Below are 12,950 nucleotides of genomic sequence, written 5' to 3' on the forward strand. Positions count from 1 at the left end.
AAGGCCCATCCAGGGGGTTGCCCGAGGCGAGGCAGCCAGCCCCACAAATTACGACTGCCTCCGCTAAGAAAAAAAGGAGGGTAATTGTCATTGGTGATTCCCTTCTGAGGGGGACCGAGGGCCCAATTTGTCGGCCGGACCCATCCCACAGGGAAGTCTGCTGCCTCCCTGGGGCCCGGGTGAAGGACATTACTAGGAAACTCCCTAGTCTCGTGCAGGCCTCCGATTACTACCCGCTACTGGTTATACAGGCTGGCAGTGAGGAGGTTGCAGGGAGAAGTCCCGAAGGGATCAAAAGGGACTTCAGGGCGCTGGGGCGACTGGTGGGAGGATCGGGAGCACAGGTAGTTTTTTCCTCGATCCCTTTAGCGGCGGGGCGGAACACCGAAAGGAACAGGAAAACTCATCGGATCAACACGTGGCTCAGGGGCTGGTGCCATCAACAGAATTTTGGCTTCTTTGACCACGGGGAGGTTTACATGGCACCGGGCCTGCTGGCGACGGACGGAGTTCAGCTGTCTCGCAGGGGGAAAAGGATTCTCGCGTGTGAGTTGGCCGGGCTCATCGAGAGGGCTTTAAACTAGATTTGAAAGGGGACGGGGATAAAACCAGGCTCTCTAGAGAAGAGCCTAGGGTCCGCACGCCATTGTCGGGGGAGAAATCGGCAGCCCAGCTCAAGTGCATCTATACCAATGCACGCAGCATGGGCGGCAAACAGGAGGAGCTGGAAGCCATTGTGCAGCGGGGTAGCTATGACCTAGTCGCCATCACGGAAACGTGGTGGGATGAGTCGCACGATTGGAGTGCTGCAATGGACGGCTATAAGCTTTTCAGAAGGAACAGGCGAGGAAGGAGAGGCGGTGGAGTAGCCCTGTATGTTAGGGAATGCTTCGACTGTCTAGAGCTCAATGATAGTGATGACGAGGTCGAGTGCTTGTGGGTAAGGATGAGGGGGAAGGCCAACAAGGCAGATATCCTGCTGGGGGTCTGTTATAGACCACCTGGCCAGGAAGAGGAGGCAGACGAAATATTCTACCAGAGGCTGGCAGAAGTCTCCCAGTCGCTAGCCCTTGTTCTTGTGGGGGACTTCAACTTTCCGGATGTCTGCTGGAAATACCACACGGCAGAGAGGAAACAGTCGAGGAGGTTCCTGGAGTGTGTGGAGGGTAACTTCCTGACGCAGCTGGTAAGCGAGCCCACCAGGGGAGATGCCTCGCTTGACCTGCTGTTCACGAACAGAGAAGGGCTGGTGGGAGATGTGGTGGTCGGAGGTCGGCTTGGGCTTAGCGACCATGAAATGGTAGAATTCTCGATACTTGGTGAAGTAAAGAGGGGGGCCAGCAAAACCGCTACCATGGACTTCCGGCGGGCGGACTTTGGCCTGCTCAGGACACTGGTCGAGAGGATCCCTTGGGAGACGGTCCTGAAGGGCAAAGGGGTCCAGGAAGGCTGGACGTTCTTCAAGAAGGAAGTCTTAAAGGCGCAGGAGCGGGCTGTCCCCATGTGCCGCAAGAAGTACGGGCGGGGAAGGCGACCGGCCTGGCTGAACGGGGAGCTCTGGCTGGGACTCAGGGAAAAAAGGAGAGTTTATCACTTGTGGAGGAAGGGTCAGGCAACTCAGGAAGAGTACAGGGATCGCGTTAGGTCGTGCAGAGAGGAAATTAGAAAGGCAAAAGCCCAGCTAGAACTCCACCTGGCCACTGTCGTGAGAGACAACAAAAAATGCTTTTATAAGTATGTTAATGACAAAAGGAAAGCCAAGGAGAATCTCCATCCTCTATTGGATGCGGGGGGGAACGTTGCCACCAAGGATGAGGATAAGGCTGAGGTACTCAACGCCTTCTTTGCCTCAGTCTTTAGTAGTCAGAATGGTTATCCTCAGGGTACTCAGCCCCCTGAGCTGGAAGACAGGGACGACAAGCAGGATAAACCCCCCATAATTCAAGAGGATGAAGTGCATGACCTGCTATGCCACCTGGATGTTCACAAGTCTATGGGGCCGGATGGGATCCACCCGAGGGTTCTGAGGGAGCTGGCGGAGGAGCTTGCCGAGCCGCTCTCCATCATTTACCAGCAGTCCTGGTTAACTGGGGAAGTCCCGGACGACTGGAGGCTCGCCAATGTGACTCCCATCTACAAGAAGGGCCGGAAGGAGGATCCAGGGAACTACAGGCCGGTCAGCCTGACCTCGGTGCCGGGGAAGATCATGGAGCGGTTGGTTTTGAGGGTGCTCACGAGCCATGTCCGGGACAACCAGGGGATCAGGCCCAGCCAGCACGGGTTCATGGAAGGCAGGTCCTGCTTGACCAACCTGATCTCCTTCTATGACCAGGTGACCCGCCTAGTGGATGAGGGAAAGGCAGTGGATGTGGTCTACTTGGACTTCAGTAAGGCCTTTGACACTGTCTCCCACAGCATTCTCCTAGAGAAGCTGGCGGCTCACGGCCTAGACAGGTACACTCTTCGCTGGGTAAAAAACTGGCTGGACGGCCGAGCCCAGAGAGTTGTGGTGAACGGAGTTAAATCCAGTTGGCGGCCGGTCACGAGCGGTGTTCCCCAGGGCTCAGTTTTGGGGCCGGTCCTGTTCAATATCTTCATCAATGATCTGGACGAGGGGATCGAGTGCTCCCTCAGTAAGTTTGCAGACGACACCAAGTTGGGCGGGAGTGTTGATCTGCTCAAGGGTAGGAAGGCTCTGCAGAGGGACCTGGACAGGCTGGATCGATGGGCCAAGGCCAACTGTATGAGATTCAACAAGGCCAAGTGCCGGGTCCTGCACTTCGGCCACAACAACCCCAGGCAACGCTACAGGCTTGGGGAAGAGTGGCTGGAAAGCTGCCCAGAGGAAAAGGACCTGGGGGTACTGGTTGACAGCCGGCTGAACATGAGCCGGCAGTGTGCTCAGGTGGCCAAGAAGGCCAACGGCATCCTGGCCTGTATCAGAAATAGTGTGGCCAGCAGGAATAGGGAGGTGATCGTGCCCCTGTACTCGGCACTGGTGAGGCCGCACCTCGAATACTGTGTCCAGTTTTGGGCCCCTCACTACAAGAAGGACATGGAGGTGCTGGAGCGCGTCCAGAGGAGGGCAACGAAGCTGGTGAAGGGCCTGGAGCACAAGTCTTATGAGGAGCGGCTGAGGGAACTGGGGTTGTTTAGCCTGGAGAAGAGGAGGCTGAGGGGAGACCTCATCGCACTCTACAACTACCTGAAAGGAGGGTGTAGCGAGGTGGGTGTTGGTCTCTTCTGCCAAGTAACTAGTGATAGGACAAGAGGAAATGGCCTCAAGTTGTGCCAAGGGAGGTTTAGATTGAACATTAGGAAAAATTTCTTTACTGAAAGAGTGGTCAGGCCTTGGAACAGGCTGCCCAGGGAAGTGGTGGAGTCACCATCCCTGGAGGTATTTAAAAGACGTGTAGATGAGGCCCTTAGGGACATGGTGTAGTGGGCATGGTGGTGTTGGGTTGATGGTTGGACACGATGATCTTAGAGGTCTTTTCCAACCTGTATGATTCTATGATTCTATGATTCTATGATTCTAAATTCATGGGAATGATTATGCATTTTAACCAAAATAAGCCATGGGATAGTGCAGTAAAAATGCACAGATGCTGCTAACGCTGTTTTCCAGATATTTCTTGCATTCTTAGCTCTGTGATTGTCCCACTTTGGCCAGACATATCACTGCAGGAGTAAACGGTATGGTGAGGAACTAGATACTTGGATTAGAAACCAGAAATGCTCATAGATCTTTCACCTCTGTGTTCCCATAGTTCTCACCAGATTTTAAAATTTAATAGCGGTGATGATTAAACACTGGTTTTCTTACAATCCAGAAACGTTAACAAAAACTTGTAATTCCACCAGTACAGACACTGACTGTTCAAGGTATCAAAAAAGGTATATTTTAGTGCTCTGGCATGAAGGCACAAAGTGAACTAAAACGCAGTGACAAGATAATTAGGCTTTCTTACAATCACTGACTTCAGCATATCTATGGCCATCTTGTTAAATAAGACAAACCTCAGGAAGCTGGGCATGAAATACATTTTTAGCAGAGCCATATAGGACAGCCGGGCAAGAAACGGAAAGTCGGGTGCTGCAAGTATGTAGCCTGAGTTCATTTACTGTTGTAGGACTTTGGCTTGACAGCAGCAAACTTCTTACAGCTCAAAACACAAGAAAGGGATGTGCAAGGTGGTTTACCAAAAATATGCAATGTGAAAGCCCCGGGAGGCTCCACTACCCCAGTAACATCAAGCTGTGGGCTGCGTTGCTGCAGGAACATCTTCTGACTCCAAAGGTGGGGAGGACAGAGGCAGGGCAAAGGATGGGGCGCTGAGAAAGACCCTCTCCTCTCCCAACATGGATGTGTGTAATCAACACCTACCCAAAAGCTACCACAGCATCCATGTGCAACGCGTTGGTGAGTGTCATACCTACTGCACGCAGGCAGTCCCAACACCTCCTGGCAGGTGAAGGCTAAAGAATAAATGGAAACTGGGAGTGAATTTGCTGCTTATTCCTAGAAGAAATCCAGGCAGAAGAGAGCAGGGGCTGAGCTGCGTGGACTTGCTATCAGTCCCCACTCTGTACCTCTGCAGAGGCAGGATGTCAGTATCCAGCCTGCTTCACCTCCATTCAGAGTAACCAAAAAATGATCCCCCCTTGCCATGGTTGATGCCAGTGTTGTCTTGGGTTAGGTTGGCACACGACGCTTTGGAAGAGATGGACCTGTTGGGTTTAAATGTGTGCCATGCTGTGTTCAACTCACTATCATAGAATACCACAGCGACTTGAGACAGGCACTACTGGTCTAAAAATCTCCAGAGACCTTGGCTACTTTCAATACTGCGTCTACTGTTGCATATCTGAGCATGCTTGAGGTGTTTTTAAATAAGCCGTTGTCCTATTTGAGGTCAAACAGGTTTCACTAATCTCTGGGGTGATCTTAACCAACACAACTCGCCGTCAGATGTCTCAGCTGACTTAGCTCAGAGGGACACCTTAAGAATTCACAAATCAACACAAAAAGGCTCTGAGGCTGTCAAAGGCACCCCAGCAGTGATCATCAGGGTTTATCCCAGCTCCATTTTGTAAAAATCACCCCAAGACTCCTTCTACTCCCTCTTTGCTTTAGATAAACGTTGACTGTACCCCACTTGGCATAGCATCCAGTCCTTGGGGGATACTTTACAAATACAGGTGATACTATGGTTCTTGTAGAGCTGGAGAAATTAAAGCATATTTCCAGTATTCCCACTGCCTTTTAGGGAAGATCAAGCATTACATCAGTTCAGTTTCCCAGACATTCTCTGCTGGGGTGAAATTTTTCAGGCTCTGTGTTATTTTAATTTATTTGCAAATAAATTGACGTTATACATTTCCCAACAAAGACACACAGCAACTCTGCATTTTATAATGTATTTTATGCCTTCAGCTTAACTAATTAACTTCACTTACACCAAGAAAACATAAATACCATCTTTTAACTTCACCGGTGTCTTTCACGTATTTTTGTAAGGAAATAGTAGTACATGCCCATTAGCACAATGGGTGATGAACCCAACTCTGGATGGTTTGGATGATTTTTTCCAAGCACGCATGGTGTTGACGCCTACTAGACACTATAACGAGCCCAGGGAATGATTTCTTAATTCCTGTGGCATTTGTACTATTTTGGTAAGGAAAAGGAATACCTCTTTGCATAATGCATTCATTTTTGCAATACGCTGTGAGTACAGGAAAACCTCATACTGTCAGTCAGTGGATTAAATGAACAGCAGCAGCTGTAGCCATGTGATGGAAAAAGCCAGGCAATAGGGTTGTTTGCACTGCTGTATTACATAAACATGACTTTTGCTGGTTAATGCCCTCCCGCTGGGCGCTTCATGCTGCATCATATGCATGTCATGTTATGTTAGGCTGGACACAAACAGCAGCAAGGGAGTCAGAAAGCAGCAGCGCTGTCTGCACAGGGGAGGCTACAGCCGTGGCTCTACCAGCTCCTCATGTCCTGATCTACTAGGGAACCCCAAGAAGAGAGTCATAATAATTGTAACAAGCTATAATAAAAATAGCAGCTTGTTTTAGCTTTCTGAATATGCTTAGGCCTTACCTGAATACCTTATAACTGTGCTTCTATAATTTATTACTTGCTACTCCTATTGCTCTACCAAGCTCAATACCGAGATTGTGATTTTTTTTAAATGAAGCACCTCATGTCACAGTTTCAACGCGACTAAGAGGTTTAGGATGGTGAAACACTGGCACAGGTTGCCCAGAGAGGTGGTAGATGCCCCATCCCTGGAAACATTCAAGGTCAGGTTGGACGGGGCTCTGAGCAACCTGATCTAGCTGAAGATGTCCCTGCCCATGGCAGGGGGGTTGGGCTAGATGACCTTTAAAGGTCCCTTCCAACCCAAATTATTCTGTGGTTCTATGATTCTAGGATGCAAAAGCAAGCCACCCCAAAGCAGCTTCTCTGCGATGACTGTACGAGCGCTGTTTCTTCGGCCACCTGCTGCCCACAGCCACCCAGCGCAGAGCAGGTGGCCCAGGTCGGCTGTCACCCTGCAGTAATGCTCTCAGGAAGCTGAATGCTAAATCCCATTTCCAAAAGCAGCCCAAACACTCAGGGTGCAAATCACCACAGAAAGCAACTAAGTTGCAATTTTCTGAGTGCTATCCTAATTTTGGAAGTAAGTCTGCACCTCGGACGTTGGCTGGTACGGTGGCAAGTTTGGCATCTCGTCTTGCTCTTTATTCTGTAAAATGTTCGGTGAGCTTGAGGACATCACAAACTAATAAACGCAGTTTTAATAATCTACATATCTCGGAGATTTCAGCCTCTGAAGCACATATGCCTTTGGACACCACTGATAAATCCCAGTTAAGAATGACCGCCACTTCCCACAGGACAAGCGGCATTTTAACAAACCCACGAGTAATAATCCATTAACTGAGCAGTGTTGTAAAATCTCCTGGAGCCAGGATGAAGTTTCACTGCACTTTGTGATTTTTTGGATCTAAAATTACTAGTTGTCCATACCTAATAACTGCTTCCTTTCTCCTCTACTTTGAACTCATCACTTCTGGCGGATAACTAGCTGTATTAATGAGTGACAATTGCCTTCAGTAAAGATCCAGATAACGGCCTCTCTGGTACAATATACCATGCATTCCTGCCAATCTGTTGTAAACATATCTCCCTTCACCCCCCAACTCATTTGCTTTCCGCAAAAGCATTAAAATACCTGTAGCACAGAGATTTCTGTTGTAATACGGGCTTATTCTGACACCACGCATCCCTTACCGATCATCGGAGACTCTATAAAACTCCACGAATTAGTCTGAGGGATGTAGGACTGCAAGACCCCCGCGGCTCGGCCGGCTTCGTTCACCCCACCGAAAACGTAGATCTTCCCACCGCAAACGGTTGCGGCAGCAGAATGGACGGCCTTCGGCAGAGGAGCGATGGTCTCCCACTGGTTGGTTATCGTATCGTACCTGGGACGACAGCAATCGGAGTGAGCTGAGACGACACAACACGGGGTGAACAGCAAAGACAGGATAGACAGCCAGAGAAAGCAGGCTGGGATATAACAGAAAGGCAGCTTGACAAGCAGAAGAAAAGCAGAGGTGGAAATGTATTTTCTAACATCCTCCAAATTCAGCCACTTGGTAAACAGTGTAATTAATACTTTTTCTAAGCTTTTAAAACATTGAGAAAAGCCCAGAGAAAGCTGGTTCTATTTTCTGTATATGCCTCTCAAATCTCATTATAGTCCAAGCTAAAGAAACGCTGGACATCTTTGTTGAGATGTCTTCCACTAATTAATTTCTATTAATGAGTATACAATGAGATTATTCTTGCAAATCAGTGCAGTGATATCCAATAGCAACCGCAGGCAGGCAACTGTTAATATACTTCAGTTGTTCAGCTTGTGGAACACATCTCACCTGCAACATAATGCAACACGATAGCTCTTTTTAGTCTAGTTAACTGACCAGCGATGCAGATTTTGTGCCAGAATAAGTTGCCTTCATTTAATTTGCATTGTGCAAACCAAACTACTGTGCTTCATTGCAAGAAGCTGCAAACGTTTATGCTGGAATAAGATTTCACCATTGCATCCATATTTGACATGAAGCAAACAGAAAAAAGTATGCATGAAAGTGCTAAATTAGTTTTAAGGTTATCAGTATCTGATTTAATTAAGCCATTGACCATAAGGGATGTGCAGTTAATAATCTATGGGTGAAGATTCATTTTAGACAATGTCATGAGTACAGACGTCAATTTTTTTTAAAGATAATGTGGCAGTGATCCAAACAGCTGCTCTAAAACGAGTCTTGGAGACAGTGGAAAATAATGTGGTTTTTTTTAGGCTTCTATACTTCCATGTAATGGCACATTCAGTCAAATAGGAGTTTCCTGCATAGCGATTATTCAGAATTGTTGACTGCAAGAACAGCAGCCGTCATCACCCATTCAGGGCTTTTGCTCTTAATATTAGTGATATGCAATACGCAAACATGAAATGAATCCATGGCCATGAACCCATCTGTAAAAAAAGATTTAGCGACAGGGGAGTTCTCCCTCCCTCAAATTCTCGCTGCCCAAACTCTGGGAAAGTAAAAGGGACAAAAGATATAAATGTGGAAACAGAACAAAATAATGTGCTTAATGAAAATGCATTAATGAGTTTCCAAGTCATATAACTGAAAGTAATTAAAACACTCATAAAAACAAAGCAAAAGCAAGAGGGAGGCAAACTTTAACTAAAAAAGATGAGGAAAGTCCCTTATAATGAGCATGGAGAACAACTGCCTTGTACAATGCTCTAAATTAGTTACTGAGAAATTAAATTCATCTACAACAAAGTGATCAAAGGGGAGAAATATAACGAGATTAAACAACATGGCGCTGGGAGCATTCAAGGTGACACACCTATATCGGGCTGATTCTTAACGTTTGGTACCGAACTGGAGCCTGCAGATGCATGTTTGACACCACCAGCTGCAGCTCCTGCATTCACCCACAGCTCTCGGGGCAGCACCCACACCCGTCCTAGCAGATACGCAAGAATGTTGCATAACATAAAGTTTCATATACTGCTGTTGAGTTACACTTTGCTAACTGTAGTCATTTGGGGGGCTTGGTAATTTAATTGTTGAAGTCTTGTTGTATAATAAAAGCTGGTTAAGAAATCAGTTAAATTGGCTAGAAACTGTGCAAAGGCATAGAGCTGAAAAGAACCGACCTAATGCGCCTTTCTAGTTCCTCAGCTTCTGGGATATAAATTGTACCTGTCACCCGATACTTATTGTCTCACACCATCCTGGTCCTAGCACCAGGACCGTTTGTGGCCAGTCCAAGTGGTCTGAGATGGGTCGGTGAGCAGCCCTGCGGCCTTTCCCGGCACTGGCAGAAGTACCCGGCAGACCACAGTTCCCAAGACTGATACGCTCCTGCTAATGACTTTCTGATCCTCCTAGTAAGTTTTTGGGAAGGAGGGGTTATGTCCTTCACAGATGCTGGGGGCTGGGTGTGGTTGACGATACGTCTGTAGGAATACTGAAGGAATACTGTAGGAATACTGAAGGAATACTGTAGGAATACTCGTTCAGATTACAAAAACAATCATCCTTCCTCTGGATGAATTTCACTATTGGGACCTCAGGTCCCCTAGACACTGTTTTTCACCCACTTTCACTCTCTGTTTATGCTCTACGACGACAGAACTGCTCTTTCTTTCTCCTACCCGCCTTCATCTGCCACCGGGAAACCAAAAATGACCAGTTTCACTTCATCTGCTGAAAGCCAAAGGCTGCAAATCTACTGAATATAGGTGCAAGTGGGGCAGCTTAAAAAAACCACTCTTGTCTCATGCGTCATTTGGTTTAAAAAATCAGTGAACCATAAAGCAGTTAGGTGGACAAGGACTGGCTTTGTCCACCTAACACAGGCATCTAATGTGGGTTTTACACAGGCTGCTCAGCGAAGCAATCCTCTTAAGTGCGTGCCTATCTTACCCCTGGGGCTGAAGAAGAGAAGTTGGTGCCTTCAAGGCTTCCTGATATCTGTCCATCAAGTCCTTCCATTTCCCAGGAATTTATTCCTCTGGTTCATACCCTCCTTGCAAAACTGTAGTCCTGATTTCTAGTCTCTGTTTTGCTTCAGCTCCCACCCATCAGAAAGTAATTTTTTTTTTTCTTGTTGGATTATAAAGCTGTCTGCTATCAAATCTCTCACGTATGGACTTGCAGAAAATAATAAAGTCACTTCTTCACCTTCTATGGGATAAACTAAGTAGTCTAAGCTCCTTAAGACTCTGCAAGGCTGGTTTCCATCAATTTGCTCTATCTCAAGTCAGCTCTTAATATGTTCACACAAGGATTTGCACCAGATTAACTAAAAGGTTTAAAAATGAATAAAGTTGAATCTTTGTAACCTTCCAGGACAGGAAATAATGACACCTGCTTTACCTCTCTGCCCTAGGGCCTTTCCATCTGTCGCGTCATCTCCGGCGTTGCCATCACTCCACCGCCACTCGTGCTAGTGGGGCTCCTCGGCTGCCGTTAACACCGGCTCTGCTCGAGGGCCAGCGGGGAGAGAACTGATTTAAAGAATAATCACTTTGATCTCTTTCCATTAGTCAAGCTTTGCATTCGATTCCCCTGTTCGAAGCCATAGATGGAGACTTAATGGGAGCTGGCTTTGAGCCACGCAAAGGTTTTTCTTCCTTCTCCTCCACTGCTCTCTCCAGTCCCCGTGTGCCCATGCCTGTCCTTGGTTACGGGCCTACCAAGCCCATTCAATTTACTGAACTTGAAACTTGAAGGACACCTCTTTTCACGTGACGCCTGGTTTTGCAGTCCTTTTGCATGCTACGGACTCCCGTGTGGTTTTCCACGGATGCCCTCGCACGCCTGCCTCTGCGCCCAGAGCAGCCCCTGCAACCCCGCGCTCCGGGGCCCCGCCGTGCTCCGGACATCAGGCTTTCCACGCGTGCAGGACGTGCGTGTCCTGCCTGTCACTTCATGTGCACTGAGCACCGTCCTCTCACCCGACCCTTGCGCAGTCACTATCCTCTGGTTTATGTATTATTTATATACCCATGATACAGCAAATGATCCGAACCCAGCAGAAAATACAGCCCAGGCTTGAAGAGAGCACAGGCAGAAATAACCTTGCCAGTTTTCACAACTCTCCACTCCCAGGATTTGATCTGTGGGCCTGATCCTCCCCCTGTTTCACTCATTTTGTTCAATGCCTCCTTTCTTGCTCTTTCCCTACCACCTCAGTATTAACAGCAGAAACCCCTTCATTTCAAGCTGTGCAGTTTGCTTCTCGGCCTTCTTGACTTTTGATATCTTCAGTACCTGAAAATAGTATTTTTTTTTTCTGCTCAGTCTCTTAATTTCTCTCCTTCTAGGTTAAACAGCCTTAGGAGTATCTTCATTTATTCACATTATATAATCCTTACATCACGGTCAGTCACTTACAGACATGCACCCTCCAGTTTCTTACACATTATTTAATTCTGTTTGCAGGAAAGCTGCTATTTAAAATAAAGCTGTACAATGTCATATTCAACTGCTCTTCACATGATTCACATGTTGTTTAAAATCACATTAATGGATTACTATTTTTTGCCTTTTTTATTTTCTTCTGACTGTTCTAAGGAGCTTAAGAAACTATCCTTTGACGAGGCTATATATTTAATTTTCTTAAGATGTCAATAAAACAGTAGGTTCTGAAGCAGTTTCTAAAGCTTATAAAGCTTATTCTTTACACTGAATTTTTTAGACTCTCTTCCAAGTACACACTGCCAGCTGAAGTAATCTCCCAATTTTAGACAACCCTATTGTAAAAGTGCTGTCAGGTCAAGGGGATTCATCTTCTTCTGTCCTTCAAACAGATAATAACCACAAAGCACCCACATTTCCACACTTTTAGTCGCATACATTGTCTTGTCAGCATACGCAGTCTTCTCAGCTCTCAAATTGCATATATTACAGGGCCCATCCATTATCTAAAAACCTAGTTCGTGGATCCACTTCATTTCGCCGCCTCCCAACTCAACTCATATCTCAGAAGAAGACAGAAAGTGTAATACCCCCTCGCCTGACGCCTAATGACTCGCTCCCTGTCACACAGAAACTTGCCAGAGGGGCTTGATGGAGAACTGCAGTCGCGCCGTTATTTCCCTAAACACTCATTCCAAAAACATAACTCTCCCTGAACATATACCCATGTACAGCCACAAAAATGGACTTATAACTCAGACCCTCCGGCACATGCGTATTGTTTTAAGATGAGTAATGAATGACTCCTACTTCTCTGTTTGTGATAGTCCCGTCATATTATCCATCGAGCCAGAATTTTTACTGTCTCTTTACAGACAAATGGCAGAGAAAGGGTAAAAAATCTCAGCCCTATTGAAGTTGATGGGAAAACACCCACTGATTTAAGTGGCACCAGAATTTCTGGTGAGGCTGCACCCTTCAGCATCAGTGACACAACCGAAAGCAAGGAGAGGAGCACAGGAGCTGATGCCATAAATCATTAGAAGTCCAGTGGTCCCTACTTGCTTTAATGCTTTCTAACGGTGCAGCAGATGTATTAGGTGCAGTCAGGTGGTAGCATGTATAGCTAAAATGGTCTGACATCTGTTTTTAAAAAACAAAATGCAATAAAAACATCTTTGTAAGATTTTAATCACTTAGGGTGAAATATTACAAGAATTCCAGGAAAAACAGATGGAGGACAAGAAGGAAACTGGGAGAAAATGTTATTTTCTCCGTCTTCTAAGACCCTCTGTGGTGACACCCTGCAGTCTCCATGCTCTGGGGCTGCTAACTGGTGAGGTGAGGGACCGGAGACATGCCCTCCACCACGCCAGCGAATATGCGTCGAAACCTGGCCAAAGCTGGGCATGGTCACC

The 12,950-nt window shown here is 46.9% G+C and overlaps 1 protein-coding gene across 1 annotated transcript in view; it reads right to left on the minus strand.

Moving 5' to 3' along the window:
• KLHL29 (kelch like family member 29) overlaps positions 1–12,950 on the minus strand; it is a 339,629-nt gene that overhangs the window by 20,034 nt on the left and 306,645 nt on the right. Inside the window, exon 11 of the mRNA XM_075144971.1 lies at positions 7,313–7,506. Coding sequence (XP_075001072.1) covers positions 7,313–7,506 — 194 coding nt within the window. The remainder of the gene's footprint in view (positions 1–7,312; positions 7,507–12,950) is intronic.

Source organism: Calonectris borealis, chromosome 3, assembly GCF_964195595.1.
Source record: "Calonectris borealis chromosome 3, bCalBor7.hap1.2, whole genome shotgun sequence".
NCBI lineage: Eukaryota > Metazoa > Chordata > Aves > Procellariiformes > Procellariidae > Calonectris > Calonectris borealis.